At 41.3% G+C, this 16,948-nt stretch overlaps 1 protein-coding gene and 2 long non-coding RNA genes across 10 annotated transcripts; 1 reads left to right on the top strand and 2 right to left on the bottom strand.

The window, feature by feature from the left end:
- Positions 1 to 1,842: 1,842 nt before the first annotated feature.
- On the bottom strand, positions 1,843 to 9,567 carry LOC122864539 (gastrula zinc finger protein XlCGF57.1-like). Of its 3 annotated transcripts, none has more exons than XM_044172084.1 (2): positions 9,435 to 9,567; positions 1,843 to 4,393 (listed from the first exon to the last, which is right to left on the bottom strand). In XM_044172084.1, the coding sequence occupies exons 1-2, from the start codon at positions 9,454 to 9,456 to the stop codon at positions 2,724 to 2,726; spliced, it is 1,692 nt and encodes a 563-aa protein (XP_044028019.1). In that variant the 5' UTR covers positions 9,457 to 9,567; the 3' UTR covers positions 1,843 to 2,723. The 3 variants fall into 3 exon arrangements, with proteins under 3 accessions (XP_044028019.1, XP_044028017.1, XP_044028018.1); XM_044172082.1 differs by lacking the exon at positions 9,435 to 9,567 and adding an exon at positions 8,073 to 8,210; XM_044172083.1 differs by lacking the exon at positions 9,435 to 9,567 and adding an exon at positions 7,756 to 7,899.
- LOC122864648 lies at positions 4,284 to 12,851 on the top strand. 6 transcript variants are annotated; one of them, XR_006375257.1, is made up of 4 exons: positions 4,284 to 4,387; positions 8,951 to 9,172; positions 9,786 to 9,840; positions 11,845 to 12,851. It is a non-coding gene; the product is annotated as an uncharacterized LOC122864648 (long non-coding RNA). The 6 variants fall into 6 exon arrangements; XR_006375261.1 differs by lacking the exon at positions 4,284 to 4,387 and adding an exon at positions 7,744 to 7,838; XR_006375258.1 differs by lacking the exon at positions 4,284 to 4,387 and adding an exon at positions 8,085 to 8,216.
- On the bottom strand, positions 10,301 to 11,850 carry LOC122864644. The gene is made up of 2 exons (XR_006375252.1): positions 11,036 to 11,850; positions 10,301 to 10,737 (listed from the first exon to the last, which is right to left on the bottom strand). It is a non-coding gene; the product is annotated as an uncharacterized LOC122864644 (long non-coding RNA).
- Positions 12,852 to 16,948: the final 4,097 nt, after the last annotated feature.

Below are 16,948 nucleotides of genomic sequence, written 5' to 3'. Positions count from 1 at the left end.
TGGAGAGCAAAGGCTCCAGAGAGACCGTGCAGACACTCTGAATGACGAGGCTAAACCAAACGTTCATGAAATCTTTGAATCTCACAGACGACGAAAACAACGAGCAGACAATAATGTGTACAAGATAAGAACTCGAGAAAGAAGCCAACAGTTTTAGAAATCGCTGTAATCCAAAACTTGATTTAGTGGCGACCTTCAGATTGAGTTGATTGAATCTACCTTCTATTACTAATGAACACAATGAAGAATTGATAGCTGAAATTAAAAAAAAGACTAATTATACTCCCTGCAGCTGGTGCAACATCACAAACCTCCGTCCTCATCGCTGTCAAAGGACGGGATTGTTCCCATCCGCACTGTCAGGAAGAACAGAAAATACTCCACCACAGGTTTCATCCGACAAACCACAGGATCGTTTCTCAGGAGACGCGTCGCACAGGAAACGTTTAACTCACACGGTCTTTCTGGTACATTTTCATCATTGAAACATTTAAAGCACTATACGATAAACCACCCGCAAGGATTAAAGTTAATGGTGATTCATCAAATGCATTCATCCGAGAGCGAGGAACCAGACCGGGCTGCTGTTCCTCGCCGCTCCTCCGTCCTTACAGAACCCGAGCCAGAGGAAAAGCTCTATAGAGACAGGTAATCACATTTAATTACGACCCACCGACCATATTAGAGGAAAATCTGCATTGAATGGGATGCAGAATCAGTCGGTACCCGGGGGTCCGCTTGTCCAGTGAATGCAAAGACAAAGTCAGACATATTACGATGGAATTGAGTTCCAGAGTGGATTAAAATGAACGTTGTGCCTCGAATGTTGTATCTTTTTCAGACTCTTCCAGTGAAGATGCAGACCAGCTCATGGACGGACGGGTTGATGTCCAGATACTTACGGCAGGGGGAAAACCCAGGATCTGGTATAAAACCTTACAGCAGAGAGAGGAATGTCCCCTGCTTACAAGAATACTACTACGCAGCACAGTTAAGGCCGCTCATTTGCTTGTGCACACCAGCATACTCTGCCAGAAGGGAAGAAGTTGAAAATGCAGTGACAGAAGGACCAATAGCAGCCACAATGGCAGATACTGAATTACAGTCAGATGGTAAACAAAGAGAACTCTTGGATTAATAAACGACTGAAAACCTGGCAGGAGACAGTAGACATTATGTGGACTGCGTGAAACTGTTACGCTGGCGTGCTTACGATGCCGAATTTGTTCAAAATAGATCTGATAATAGATTTCAAACATGGATCACAAAAGCTCTTACTAATTATTATGCATTTGTTCACAAGGGGACTTTCCAGAGCTTTGAATCCTTACAGAAGAACAACGTGATGTCTACAGATACCTTCATGTTCGGCATCATTTCAACCAGAACCTGGGCGCAGCTATAGAAACAGGAAGCATGAAGATACGCGTCAATATCCAAAACCACATCATGTAATAAGATAATCTGCAGTCCGAGTCTGAGGATACGCTGTATAATAAAGGTCAGACTTGAGCTGAATTCATTGAATAAATGAGTGATAATATAATGTGATTTATATTATTTCATCCCTCCCCCCAACTCTTTGTAGTACTTAAGGTGAAAGCTTCCAGTGTTCGATGGTAAATAATTAAAACTAATGTTAGAAAAGAAAACAGGCTGTAAAAAGTTTATCAAACGTACTGCAAGCGGTTTGGTTTTAAGTGTGCACAATGCTACGTGACTCTACTTGCAGTAATACTGATACTACGTAAAATAAATGCTTTTCCAAAAAAGAAACTGACAGCGGTGATTAACTGACTGTACGTGAGCGTCAGCGAAACACAAACAAACCAGACAAAATAATCGCTGTGTCCGTTAGATATTTATTTAAAGATGAAATAACAGAATCGTAGGAGCTCTCAGCTCAGCATGTCCAGTTACACTATGAATACAAGCACATTTTACTAAACATGAGGGCATCATTAGATGTTCTTTTGGAAAACTTGTATTGAGATTAACAATGTGTTCATGCCGTGGACATTTGAGTTTATAATCACTTTACAGTTTCTAATCGAGCCGTCGGCTCAGCTCGCTGAGGTCCCGCTGAAACTGCCACTAAACTAAACTTTACTGTGGCTCGTTACGTTGTTTGGATCCTCAAAAATATGTAATAACTGTTAATAATAATGTTTAGTGATGACTGCTACACAGTTAGCCACTTTTAATAATTACAAGCTGATGTACATCAGTTTGTACATGAAGGAGAAGCTTCTTCTCACGTCAGATCAGTCTGTAAACATGATTTTGCCCTTGTGGTGTGACGTTAAACAGCCACAGCAATAAGAGACCAGCGCTGCCTTTTGTTATTACCTAATTGTGAAATTGAACCACTACTGAATGCTCAGTGTGTTGCGTTCAAATTAACTACCACTGAATTCACAGCAGTGGAATCCAAACAGCTGAAAGTTGAGAGCCGCGCTGCCACGCTTGTACATTTTCATGGGAGGTGTAGCTTTTTCAACATTAAAGCTCCAGTAGTGGTTACATTTCCCAGTTAAATATTCAGTCGCTTATAAGGTTCAAATCTTTATGGACATTATTTGCCTCTGTACAGGAAAACGATGTGACAGCAGACACACTCACCCTTCTGCTCGTCATTTTTAACTGCAAAAAGACTCGATTCACTCGTTACCTTAAATACAAATCCATGAATTCAAGATGTGCGCGAGATCTGACAAAAAGGATTAAACACACGTGTGGTTTTTGACAAGCAACTTCTTATTGAATCCTTTGCCACAAACACTGCATTTATACAGTTTTTCACCTGTGTGAATCGTCATGTGCTCCGTAAGATGAACGTTTTGTTTGAAACTTTTGCCACAAATTGAGCAACTAAATGGTTTCTCTCCTGTGTGAATTCTCATGTGTGTCTTCAGATTGCCCTTAAGGCTAAATTTTTTACCACACTCAGTGCAGCTGAATGATTCCTTGGCAGGAGCCTTTTTCTCAGTTTGGCTTTGACGAAGCTGTGAGGACTCACCAACACACTTATGTGTTTTGAGCTGCGTATACCAAGTGAATCTTTTGTCACAAGCAGTGCAGCTGAAGCGTTTCTCCTCTGTGTGGACTGACATGTGCAGTGTCATACGTCTTTTATGTGCAAATCTTTTATCGCAAAATGGGCAACTAAAGGGTTTCTCTCCTGTGTGAATTCTCATGTGTAGCTGCAAAGTTCCTTTCTGGCTGAAACTTTTGCCACAAAATGAGCATTCAAATGGTTTCTCTCCTGTGTGAATTCTCATGTGAGCCAAAATGTTTCCACTGCAGCTGAAACGTTTCTGACAAACTGAGCAACTAAATGGTTTCTCTCCTGTGTGAGTTCTCATGTGGCTCATCAGATGGTCCCTGCGGCAAAATGTTCTCCCACACTCGGAGCAGCTAAATGACTCCTTTTCAGTATTACAGCTCACATCACTTACAGAGGCATCATCATTTTTCAGAGCGTTTAAACCTGACTCAAGTTCACGACTCTTCTTCCAACCATCATCTCTTACTTCAGTCTCAGGATCTGAAGGTTTATCGTTAGTAACGACTTCTAAATGACTACCTGGATCTAAGGCCGGTTCTGCTCCTGTGTGAATGTTACTGTTGATCATGTCACCAACGTTGTAACTGAGTGTTTTCTTTCCTGTGTGGATTCTCATGTGTCTGCTAACATCTCCACTGTATCTAAAACGTTTCTTACAGACGGAGCAGCTGAAAGGTTTCTCTCCTGTATGAAGTCTCATGTGACTAATTGAGTTTCCCTTCTGAGAAAATCTTTTACCACAAAAGGAGCAACTAAATGGTTTCTCTCCTGTGTGAATTCTCATGTGTGCATTCAGATGTGGCTTGCGGCCAAATCTTTGACCACACTCAGAGCAGCTGAATGATCTCTCAACAGTATTACAGTTAATATCACTAACAGGGACTTCATTATCTTTCTGAGAGTTTAAACCTGACCGAGGTTCTCTGGTCTCCTCCCAATCCCCATCACTGTCATCAGTCTCAGAAGAGTCTGAAGGCTTTTCATCACTAACTGGTTGTAAATATGTATCTGGATCTGAGTTCCTGGCTGGTCCTGGTCCTCCACAGTCCTCTCCATCAGCTCCTGTTTCCATCTGTTCAGTGAGTCTTTGATGAAGCTGTGAGGACTGAGGTTTCTCTTCATCTTCTTCACTCTTCACAGGGACAGGAGTGAATGGGAACTTGGTGATATCGGCCTCCTCCAGCCCTCGAAGCTGCTCTCCCTCCCGACTGATCCAGAGCTCCTCCTGCTCCTCTTTAATGTGTGGGGGCTCTGGGTCCTGGTCCAGACTGGGGCTCCACTCCTGCTGCTCACCAACAATCACTTTTCGGACATCTGAAGGTAAAGCTTAAACACAGACAGACAGCTGTTAATGTAAACCCATGAACTTTTAACCGAGCTTGACAACACTACTTTAAGTTAAAGTTGCCCTGTTGCCTTTCAGCCTCTAGCATGTAGTCATGTTTGTGTGAGTGTGTCCTCATGAGGGCGATACGATACACATTCCTGCCACTGATCCACAGGTGGCAGTAACGTGCTAACTGCAGCAATGTTCTGGCAAACGAAGTAAAGAGGAAGACTACAAGCTAGCAAACATGGATGTACACACTGCAGGTTTGAAAATAATCATAAACATAAATGGACTTTGCAAATGCAAACGTTTGTCAGCACATTTGGTTTGATGAGACACAGAATATAAAGAACTTCGGTGATGTAACAGAAGCACATTGCATTTACAAAAGATAAAGATGTTTCCCTTTTAATAATGACAACATACCTCTTAATTCTAACATCAACTATTTTCTTTTGTTGTTGTATTTGATTGTTGCTATAGTGATCTAAAGTAAATCTCATTGGGCTAAACTTATGAATAAAAGTTCTATATAAATGAAATCACGTTTCCTTAATGGCTCCTAATTCTGAGTGAACTCATTTAGATATTGACGCATAAAAAGGCTCTTATATCAGAAGGTGAGTGTACAGGTACGTCACAGTTATACAGGAGGAGTTCTCTGTCAAATTTTAACATGTCTGGTTTTCTTAGTCTTCTTTATTGGGTGACAAGTAGTACCAGCATTTCGACAAACTGGAACAGAGTTGGAAGGTAACGAGTTGTCATCAACTCGACCTGTCTCTTCTCTGCTCCGCTCTGTGTGCGTTAACTATAGACTGTAAATAAAGATGGCCGACGCATCTCCACGTCCTCCCACTGTACAAAAATGAAGCCAAAATATCCAGATACGGGAACCGCCATCTTGCGCTGGTGACGTCGTTCGGAGCCAGAGTCTGCGCAGTAGTGATGGAGTTGGAGCCGCGGTATCGATGTCCCGCCCACACACCCGGCCGACCCAATCGCAAGCCGACCTCAGCTGTCAATCATGACGTCACACACCCTTTTTATAGCATCAAATAACGAATTAAAACCAAACTTACTAGAAAAAAAAAACCCCCCAATAATCATATAATGATGAATGAAAAATATTAACTGTTATAAAACATGATAGTGGTTGTTTTCTCGATTCAATGTAATTAACAAGCAAAGTATAAGTTTAAAAAAAAAAAAAAAAAAAAAAACATTTTTCAACACCCCCCCCCTCCCGAGTCTTCTCAAGCAGCAGCAGCGGTGCTAGCAAAAGCAGGAATCTCTGTATGTCTGTCCTTCGCATATCTCGAGAACCATTCGTCCAATCGACTTCACACTTTGCAGGTGTATTGCTGGGGGCATGAGGGAGTGCAGCGTCGCTTTTGGTGGAATTTGAAGACGCAACAGGTTTAATATTAATAAACTTTGAATAAACAGTGAGCCGATCAGCTCTGTGTCTGAGCGCGGAGCAGCCGGAGATCAGAGCTGAACAGCAAGTCACAGAAAAGTAAGTAGACAGCGAAAACACGTTTGGACCATAGAGTGACACGTTTAGTATTAATACTCAGGTTTCCTAGTGTCTCTGTCATTAGCAAATCTGTGTCGAAATCATGGAAATAAATGAAACCTCGCTGTCAAAAAACTTTTCTTACCGTCTGAGCAAATACTGTATCACTCCAGCACCAAACGGTAGTTAGTAACGCCCGAAAATACTGTCTCACACACACGACAGACGGTGAATTAACAGTGTTGAGTCTGTGTGTAATTTGGTGTTTCTGAGCAGCACGTATTTTAGTAAGAAGTCTTTTGTCTGTCACTCGCGATTTTCTGCCACTAAAATAGCAAAGCTAACCAACGGAGGCTGGCAGCGAGTTAAGGTAACAAAATCCAAAATGTAAAGTTTGCACAGTTTATTTTTATGGATTATATTGATGCCGAACTGACAAGAATATTCTTACTCAGGATAAAATTTGATGACTTGGAAATTGCATAGGGCCTTACTGGAAATGGCTAAACATGCATTATAGTCAATAATGAAAAAAACACTGTCCCTAAGTCCCTGTATGAGTTTTCACCAAATGAAATAATAAAACCATAAGCATTAGCACAGCCTGCGATCAGAGCTGCACGGGGGTCAGAGAAGTTTTTCTGGCATGTGCTCTAAGAGAAAACTGGTCAGTGAAAACATGCAGTTCAAAACCAGAATATCTCATATAAGCACAAATCTTCTGAGCAAATATACAAATGATCCGAACTGAAGCTGCAGAAAATAAACGATCTGAGAGCCCAATATGATCCATCCACGTTATTTTCAGTTGCACATTTTTACAAAGGCTCTGTTATGTATTTTATTTACAGATGCAGCCCTCATTAGGCCGTAAGTGAGAAAAGATTCGCTATTAGTAGTTAGCATCTGTGCATAACTGAACGTTAGTTTCTTTCGTGTTGTTGGTGTAGACTCGTTCACACCTCAAGTCACAGTATTAATTTTTCTGTGTGTTGAAGCAGCAGCCGTCCCGCTCCGAACAGGCGCGTTTTGAACGGGCACTAGCTTAGTGCAAAATGAAAAGAGGAGCGACAAAAGACGGTTGGTCATCAGCAAAAAGAGAAACATCTCTTCCCAACAGGAGGTGTGCTACTGTTACGGCCCAACCGCTCATTTCCTGCTGTGTCACGGTGTTAGCTGAACTGTAAGCTAAGGTTAGCCATCATATGGTCAGACTACTTTTACTGGAGCTACTAGCTAGTTGCGTAAATATGCATACTGCCCTCTACTGGTTGAAACCCAGCTATTGCAGTTTAATTTTGCACTTGGCTGATCTTAGTAAGATTAAAGGGACAGTTCACCCCAAAATCAAAGCCACAGATTCCTCCTCTGAGCTGCAGCTGTTTATCGTCTGGATCGTGTCGGTGCGAGCTGCAGAGTTTTGGAGATGTCGGCCGTAGAGACGTCTGCATGTTTGAATATAACGGGACTACACGGCGCTCGGCTCGTGGAGCTCAAAGCGCCAAAAAATACATTTAAAAACTGTTTCCGGAGCTCCGGACCCGGGTGCTGGATCCTCAGGTCTGATGGGAGCAGTTTCATGGAGGAACTGTTTTCTTTCTACTGATGGTTCCTCCATGAAGCTGCTCACGACGAGGTCTGTGCATAAACAGCACGACAGGTAAGACAAGGTCTGTGCATAAACAGCAGTACAGGTGAGAGGACAAACGTGTTGGTTTTGGGGCGAACTGTCCCTTTAACCTTCCTGAGATCAGCCAGCAGGGGGCGGTCACCGTGCATACTTATAACAATGTGTAGAACTCAAAAACTTCGCACTAAAATGTCGAGGCTGACATGTACTTTGGTGTTCAAGTGGTGCAGAAGTCATCGCTGCATCTTCCCTGAGACGTGCAGCTCAGTGCTGCGGGACAGGTACGCAGCAGGTAAACAGCAACTACAGTAAGAGCTGTTTGTAAGATCCCGGACTGCCCCCTCCACAGCTTCACCGCTTACCGTTACATAACGGTATCTGCGTGGCTGCGTCCCGGTGCACCGACAGTACAACACATTTACACCGGGACGAAACATTTTCTCAGGCTGTGTGTGGACGCTTTAGCTAACGTTAGCTTAGCAGCGTTAGCAGGTAGCATGTTTGCAGCGGCAGAAAGAGAGCAAACCTTCTCCTCGCAGCCCCGGTTCCGGGGTTAAAGCCACGTGCAGCCGCTGACGGAGAGGATCCATCTTTGCTCGACGGCTTTTCTTCGGTTATCTGGGTTTAACGGGCGGCTTCACTCCGCCGAGGGCGCGCGCTGCTACCGCAGGTAAAGGATGAACTATCACTTCCGGGGACACGTTTCAAAATAAAACCCTCTTTTGGGGCCCGTCCCACAGACTGGTTGTCCGTTTCTTACGTTCACACGTGTTTTTCATAGAGATGTTGTTGCGCTTCTCTCTCTGCTCTGGCAGCTTCTTATACTGCTGTAACTTTAATTTAACGTTAGTTAGAGAAAGACTCGACATTTATTCTGAAGGCCAGGAGCGTACCGGAAGTTGTATTTTGTTTTCCGGTCTGTCTAAGCTATAAAAGCACAGAGACAGCGTCAGTGTTCCAGGACTTTAAAGATCCGGATCAGGTTTCAAACCCCGACTCGAGCAGGTTGGTTTGTTTGCTAAACTAAATATTAACTTTAATTAAAAACGTGTGATTCAAATATCTTTAAATGCACTGAATTTGTTGGATTGATAAATGAGCTTCATCTGATTTATCAGCAAAGCCTTTATTATACTGATGAAGATGTTTGGAGCCGCTCACCTGTTGTGCCCCCCCCCCCAGGTGTGCCTTAATATCTGCAGGCAGTTATCAGTGCAGTGAGTGTTGATTGGCTGTAACAGTCCTTGTTAATGAGTAGTGAGGGGGGCTGCCCTGATCCTGATCCTTTAATACTGAGTCTGTGCAGATCCATCAGATATGTACATTTCCATTCAGCAGTAAATGAGTTATTAAATGTCTGACACGCTGAAGTAACAGCTGTAGACACTAAATCCTGTTTTTCAGGAGCTGCTTGATCCAAACACTGAAGGTCGTGATTCAAACCCCTGAAGCTGATCGGTGTAACTGATTGATCCGATACCGGAGGATGTGACTCCCGAGCCTGACGTGAGATCAGCGGATGGTTTGTTGGAGGAGACGTCTCGCTGCTTCCTGAATGTGAGTTCATCTCTGAGAGTTGCAACAGCATCAGGCGGCGCAGGACAGAGCGCAGAGATACCTGCACAGGTGGCTCACTTTCATTTTTTAAGATGTTTTGGGGCGTTTTTGCCTTTTTATTAGACAGACAGCTGCAGAGAGGGGATGACAGGCTGCAAAGCCCCCCCCCCATTGCCAGATATTCCTGAGACTGAATTTGGACGTCTTGAATATCTTAGCAGATATAATTATATATAAATATGTCATGTTATACTGTGATGTCATGACTTTTATAGAAATTCAAGTTAAAAACTGTTTATGGATGAAATATTTAGTTTCTCCAGATTAATACCTGACAAATTAAGTTCCTTCATCAAAATAATAAAAACATCCAGTATCACCACGTCGAGCTCACCATGATTTTTGACATTACTAAATCATAAAAATGCAATAATTTGTTTGCAGATATATATTTAAGAAACGTACAAAGTTAACATGCTTGTTAATTTAACACAATGCTTTAGTCTGTCTCCGTTGAAACTGCAAAACAAAGTTTAACCACTCGGTGTCCGTCCGACTAAAATCTGCTTTTGTTTTTTTCCAATTTGTTATGATAGTTTCAATAAAAATTACAAATTGTGATTTTTGGTTTGTAGTTTTTCACAAAATCTATTAAATTGTTTTGTTTTGTTATCCTTTGCAGGTCCTTAATGAAAGGTGTGTTTTGTGTTCCTGCTAAGGTGCTTTACTCACAACAGGTAAGATCTGCAACATCTAGTGTAAATCACGTTTCTTGCGTTACCATTTCATTTGTTAGTTCTGAGTAGCTTGTTTCTGTTTGTATCCTGTTTACTTAAAATCATCATTAGCTATTTATAATTTCAGATTTTAACAGATTATATAAATGTTTTAAATTATTTTAAGCCATATGGTATGTTATTTGTAAAAGTCTTCTACATTGTTTTTCATAATCATTGGCTACATTCAAATATCAAGTTTGTGCATTTGCTCAACTTGGCAATGATAAGGAATATTTCAGTCATAAATCTGCATCTTAAATCCCATGAAACCATCTCCTGTATGTAACAAGTGTTTGTTAGTACTGTGTAATAGATTTGTAATAGCTGTTTGAGGATGAATGCTGTAGGCTAATTGATCAGGAAGACTAGGAACGGCTGCTGGAGGGCAGGGGTCAGTAAATAACAATTGACAGAATAGTTGAATTAAGGAAAAGTGTATTGTACAAAAAGTGAATATAAACAGAACCCAATATAAACATAAACCACTGCAGCAGAAATAAATCAAAAATCAACTTCAAGCAATTTTAAATTAAATCAAATGTCCAAGATATTGTTCATTGAGGCAGGAAGGAAAGAAAATTCAATGTCTGTTCTCCCAACTAAGGATGAAGAACGCCGAGGCTGCGCACCGCGTCTGAGTCCATATGTTTGTTATTGAGCGATTTGAAATGTCCGTTAGCGTGATTGTCCGGGGGGTTGAATGTTGCAGCGGTTGCGTAGCTCGAGGAGATGGGAGAGGAAAAGGACAGGCTGTACCGCCTCCTACCAGACCGAAGAGTGTTGGATGGATAACAGGAACGTTGCGTGCTCCAGAGCCTAGCTCGCCATCCAATATACCCTGAATGGGCACCTGGCCTGTATACAAACACAAAAGGCCACTTAAATGGGTGTACACTGATATCTGTGGGCTAACATTAAGCTAACATTAGCTTAGTTGTAACATTACAAAATAAAATCACAAAAACAAAAGAAACCCATGGGAGCACATGTTAGCATGTAGCATGCTAACATTAGCATGCTAGTTAGCATATTGTCTCCAACATATAAAATACATTTTTGAAATCAACCGGAAGTAGCATCAATCATGAGCACATGTTAGTATGTAGCCTAAGCTAGCATGTTGCTAATGCTAACAGTAAAAGTTCAAACTCACCAGTTCAGTAAGAAACGTTTTGCCCAGCACACGCGACAACGCCCAATCACCGGATGATTCTGGTTTCTACAGCTGCTGTCCTCTGGCTTCTCTCCCACACAACTGAGCTGAGAGAAGTCAGGACAGCTTTTATACTGAGGCAGAGGGCTGTGATTGGCTAATTGAAACAAAGGGGGTGTGTCTTATGGCAAGGGAAAGAGAGGGTGGAAAACATGGACTGGCACTACATTAAATACAGAGGGTTGGAAGGGAGGAAATGGAAAACCTGGACTGAAAACTGGATTGGATTATTTTTGGATGGATGGATTTTTAGCCTGGGCTACATGTATGTTCAAAGACTGTACACTTACGACAAACATTTATGGGACATTTAAATCGCATAAAGACAGAAAGCACCTTGCTTATTCTGATTTTAAACCTGGAATAGTTACAGTGAGAGACGGTCCTGAAATCCCAAGCCTTCCAGGTGAACATGAAGGTGCAGAACTGGAAGAAGTGCTCTCTACTTTTCAGACAGAAGAAAGAGATGAGAAGACAATAGAGGAGAAATTAGCAGCAGTGCTGCTTAGGCTTGAAAACGTACTCCATGTTTTTATTCTAGCAAACGTCCAAAAAGTCCCCAAAGACCCTATAAGGGTTAATAAAGTGGCCTGTGAGTGTACAAACTGTGAGGAATCAGTTTGGACCAAAAGTTAGTAATCCAGCACTATTTTAAAACATTTACGGAGAAAACTGCAACGTAAATGAGCTGTTTGGAATGATGTAATTGGCTGGTGATTTCCTTGTTGTCCTGTTTTGTGTGTGGAAAGATTCAGATGGCTGTGCTGCCCAGAGGGACCTTGAACAAGTTGTCTTTGGCATCTACAGCGTTACTGCTGAGGGAGGTGATGCCACCACCGCTCCAGCTGATGCTGGAACAGTGACTGAAGGTGTCGAAGTGCTTCATGACTTGGGAGACGTCGCTTCTGCATGTGCGCTCTTAACGGGTGTCATACATGCAGTGAACCTCAGTTATCCTCAGGAGCTGAAAACCTTCTTTGAGTTGCTTCAGAAAATCTTCCTCCAGCTGGATGGACCAGACTCTCAACCGAGGTACAGATGCTTAAAAACAAACTGTACGAGTGAACCAACGCTGAGCGTGTGGCGTTTAACATGAAGGCCTGCTCTGCACTTAAAAAACATTTTAATTGAAAAACACTTGAAAGATTATACACCTTTTTTCTGTTTTTTTTAAACAGTTGTGTTGTTCATAAACTCTTGTGTTTTGTTAATAAAGGAACTAACAAACGTTGAGTTGAGTTTACTAAAGTCATTTGTGTGGAACCTGTTGACAAACTAGAGTTAATTCAACCTAACTAGTAAAAATTAAAGTTAGTGAAAGCATTTTATTTTTATTAATTAAGCTTGAATTGAATGTTTTGTTGTAAAATCATTAGTTTACTTTGAATAGACAAATATGTAATATGCTGATAAACTAATTCGGTTAGTCCATAAAACTTAACTGACTTTAGTTAAACTCAAACGTCTCTTGTTGGCTTAAGTCAAAAATATAATTTTTCCCCAAAACAACCCCATTAAGTTAAATAACCTTGAAATATTTTTTTTTCAACTTTCATAATTAAATTGTGTGAAACCTGTTGTCAAGAAAAAATTAAAGTCAAGGTTTCATTTTTTTGAGTGAACCGTAGAGAATAAATAAAGGTTTAAAAGCGGTTCTCACTCAGGTCTTCGGTCTGGTTTTTATTAAAGTGTCTCAGTACTCAGATTTATTGACGCTCAGGTCACATGATCGCTTCGTCTTTGCAGGATTTATTTTACGTATCCGTGCGTCATAATTCTACTCCGAACATGAATGTTGTGGGTTTGAGTCCCGCTCCGTTCATCTGTCTTCCTTCATGTCGTCATCGTTGTTTTTTTGTTGAATTCACTTTAACGAGGAACAGCTGACGACAGCAGGAAGCAGCTTCAGTTCAGCCAATAGCAGGCCTCCGAAGGTGACGTGTCAGAGCTGCGCGCACACCTTGTCATGATGTCACATGATGTCATTATATAAGCTATATATAATGATGTATATCTGTACTGAAACATGCTAGAACAAAACGTATAGAAGATATTTCCTCATAACAGTTCTGCTCCTGTCAGATCCGCTGTCTGGATATTATTGATAATAATAAATAAGTTAACGGAGAATAAATGAATCTGTGGAGCTCTTATAAAACTGCTTGTATGTTAATAAAACTTGGGTCGACCCGAGCATGAAACATTTTCTTTAAAGGTTTATACTGACATGTTTGAATTCTTGTATTTCGCAGCTCAACTGATGTAATAATGCACGTTGTATATTAGATATCGATGTTATTATTATAATATATAATAATCAACCCAACCAGTCGAGGTGGACGGCCGCCCCCCCTGAGTCCGGTTCTGCTCGAGGTTTCTGCCTCTTACAGGAAGGTTTTCCTTGCCGCTGTGGCCAAGTGCTTGCTCACGGTGGGATTTGTTGGGTCCTGAGATAACTTCTGTTATGATGCGGCGCTATGTAAATAAAATTAAAATAGAACATTTTATTCATTCTCTGGCTCCAAAACTCCTCTTTTGTCTCTTTGAATATGTTTGTGTTTTCTTTTTATTTCATTATATCAGAATAAATACCAAGAAATACAATAAAAAATAAAAAAAAAAAAACATCTAGACAAATAGTGAAAGTAACAATCAGCTGTTCACGTTAACTGGATCGGTGCAAAGAAATGAAGTCTGAGTCAGTCAGTGCTGCTTCCCGATCAACCGTGAATAACATCAAATCCAACACGTTCATCTTCATCAGCATGTAACTCAAACACTCATTAAACCAAAATATGACCATGAGAATATGTTCATGTGCCTCAGCATTATATAATAATAAATAAACACCTTCTTTCATACTTCCCTGTTTTAGTTCTGATACAAAAATAACTTTGTTCCATGGGTTTCGGTGTTTTTGGAGCTCTGGGAGACGCTGGACTCTTTTACCACAAACAGAGCAGCTGAATGGTTTCTTGTCACTTACGGGGGCCGCCCAAACCTTCTCCGGTCTCCTCTCAGTCTCAGGAGAACAGAATTAATAACAACATGAACTGAAATAACTGCTCATTACAAAATGTCCCAAACACCACAGAGTTCAGTAAAGAAACATATCACAATATAAAACCTGCGTTTTCTGTTTAAAAAGTACGTAAATAGCAAGAGTGAGGTCCAGTCTGATCTCTGATCAGCTGACAGGTGGTTTGTTTACATGACAACAGACGCTCGTTAGTCCAGTTAGGGCTCGGTGTTACATCATTTCAATTTTCCACGAAACATTTAGCCTAATGAATAATTTCCAATGTTCAAAAGACGCCATGATCGTACTCAGTAATGAATTCACAACCAGAACATCAACAAATACAGATGCAAAAAATTAATCGGCCTAAATAATATGAAGGCATTCTGCCAGTAGGAACGTGCCGGTCGGGTCGGCGGGTGTGGGGGCGGGGCCTCAATACCGCGGCTCCACCCCCGATCACTACTGCACAGGCTCTGGCTCCAAATGACGTCACCAGCACAAGATGGCGGATCCCATATTTTGGCTTCATTTAGTACAGCGAGGAGGAAGAGGAGACGCGGCGGCCATCTTTATATACCGTCTGGGGTGTGCACATAAAACAGATCAAAATAAATACAATTCAAATAATATTGTGATTCTGCATGTTGCTTCTGTTTTATTAAAACTATTTTCAACATTTATCTCTTGGTGCTCTACAACATTTTCTTTGAAATCTAAAGCTAAAACACCTCAACCTGTCACTCAACCCCAAGATTAACGTCTGTTTCTGTAAATGTTATTGTGGGTCAACACACGTTGCTGGTGTCTTTGACATCGACCGTAAACCCGAGGGCTGTATTACGTAGCGGGCTCGACAAAACCTAAAACCCCAATCAGAGAGAACGGGCATCACGACGGTGGTGACCATCTTTCTGCGTTAACCAGGTTTTCTTCATCGCGCTCTGCGCGTTCCCATAAAAGGGGGCGTTTAACGCGTCACCTGACTCTTCTTCCACACAAAAATGTGCCGACAATCGCGAACGCGTTATAAAATAATTAATGCAGCAAAAAGCAACACCGGTCGCTTATAACGTGAGAGCTGATTTGAAGGACACGTGGAAATCATTTCCTTTTGGCATATTCCCGATAAAGACTAAAGCATGCAGGTTCATCCAGAGTCTGCAACTGCTGAGCCTTCACCGTTCTGCTGTGTGACGTTTAAAGTGTTAATATCACCCTAGGCGGGAAAAAGAAAACAGATTTCCTGCATCCCCGACTGAATGCATGCGGTTTCGTTCGCGCGACACGTGCAGTTTGCGAACATGTAACGCTTTTCCCGACGGGTTTCACATGTAACGTTTTCCCTCAGCTGAGACTCTCTCGCTCAGAGAACAGAAGCAGTGACATTCAAACCCAAAGTGTGAACGTAACCTCCTCCGGAGCGGGTCAGGTGTGCGGCATCAGTTACCACGGTGATCTAGCAGGTTAAAAGAGAGCCACCTTCGTGACGCTGAAAACTCTGGCGTTAGGCTCGACGTACCTCGCTAACCCATTAATCTCGCTTCGCAGTTCACCCTCAGGTGTGAGCAGTTCTGGAGGAAAAATAAAACTGTTGGGTTCACCTGTGTTGCTGTTCTGCCCTCTAGTGCTACAAAGCAGCAACTACAGAGTTGACGTACTGTGAGGAAAGAACAATAACATTTTCAGACTGTAAAAGATTTCAGTTTCTTACTACTTTTAAGTTTAATTCAGTGCAGTTGTGCAAAGTATAAAGACAAATAGGGATAGATTAGATTCCAAGTAGAAATGCAGAACGTTTGTTGCCGTATGAAGCAACAACGAAGACATAAACTTTACCGATCGCAACCGTAAACTTTAGGATACATAAAACCATAAACTCCCATTAATGATTATGTTCTATCATCTTTCTTGTTAGTTACAATGTGGATTCAACACATTCAAACACGTGATCGATATAATACGATACAGGAAAAACGAAATAAAGTACAGAAAATAGAACAATCATTCTACTCAATCAGGTAAAGAATAAAACATATTAACCAAAACCGTGAAAAGTTGTCTGAAGTTCCTGTACATTAAATGTAAATGTGTCTCTGCAGCAGTAATAACTGATGTTATTGATCATGAGACAACAGAAACGTATTAACCCGCAGATATTTTTCCACAGAGTACCATGGTAGCTGTTTGTCTCTGGATGTATTCGACCAGTGAGCAAATCAATGTGTAAGACTTTTATCGCAATTTAGGATTTACAGATTTGTTGCATCGGTGTTTCATTTATCAGACATTACATCTGGTTCTTTTATCTAAAATATGTCTTAATTAACATTCTAGGAACTTTACAACATCACGATATCAATCAATATTGCAGCACAAATTTGCATATTGTATACTGTGACAGGAGAGTTTATCCATTTTGTCCACTTCTACTTCTAAGTGACGCTATTGGTCTGCTGCTGGGTCATGTGACCATCAGGCCACAACATCCAGGATCATAAATTCATGATTTGTGTTGATGCTGTGAACTCAACTGTTATTTGTCTTCAGGTCGTTTCAGGACTGTTCTCAGTTTCACTTTCAGATTTCTCAACTAGAAAAGGCACAAGTTTGTGAAGAACACGTAAAATGCTTCGGCTGGGACACGGTGCGTCAGCCCGAATGTCTCCGTATGCTTAAAGTGCTTCTCGGATCATCTGACAATTTTTCTTTTTCATTCAGACAATAACTTCCAATAAAGTATACATAACTTGTAGACATTTTTTACACTGTAAGTGGCAGCAGAAGCAGCTGAACATGCTCAGATATAATGTGTACACAGTAATTAAATCCAG

Source organism: Siniperca chuatsi, linkage group LG17 (genome assembly GCF_020085105.1).
Source record: "Siniperca chuatsi isolate FFG_IHB_CAS linkage group LG17, ASM2008510v1, whole genome shotgun sequence".
Taxonomy (NCBI): Eukaryota; Metazoa; Chordata; class Actinopteri; order Centrarchiformes; family Sinipercidae; genus Siniperca; species Siniperca chuatsi.
This window is presented reverse-complemented; position numbering and strand designations above follow the sequence as displayed.

Coding starts and splice junctions, on each gene's coding strand:
- LOC122864539 (XM_044172082.1), bottom strand. CDS start 8,136: ATGGATCCTCTCCGTCAGCGGCTGCACGTGGCTTTAACCCCGGAACCG. Junction 4,394..8,072: donor ACCGGGGCTGCGAGGAGAAG/GTTTGCTCTCTT, acceptor TCTGTGTTTAAG/CTTTACCTTCAGATGTCCGA.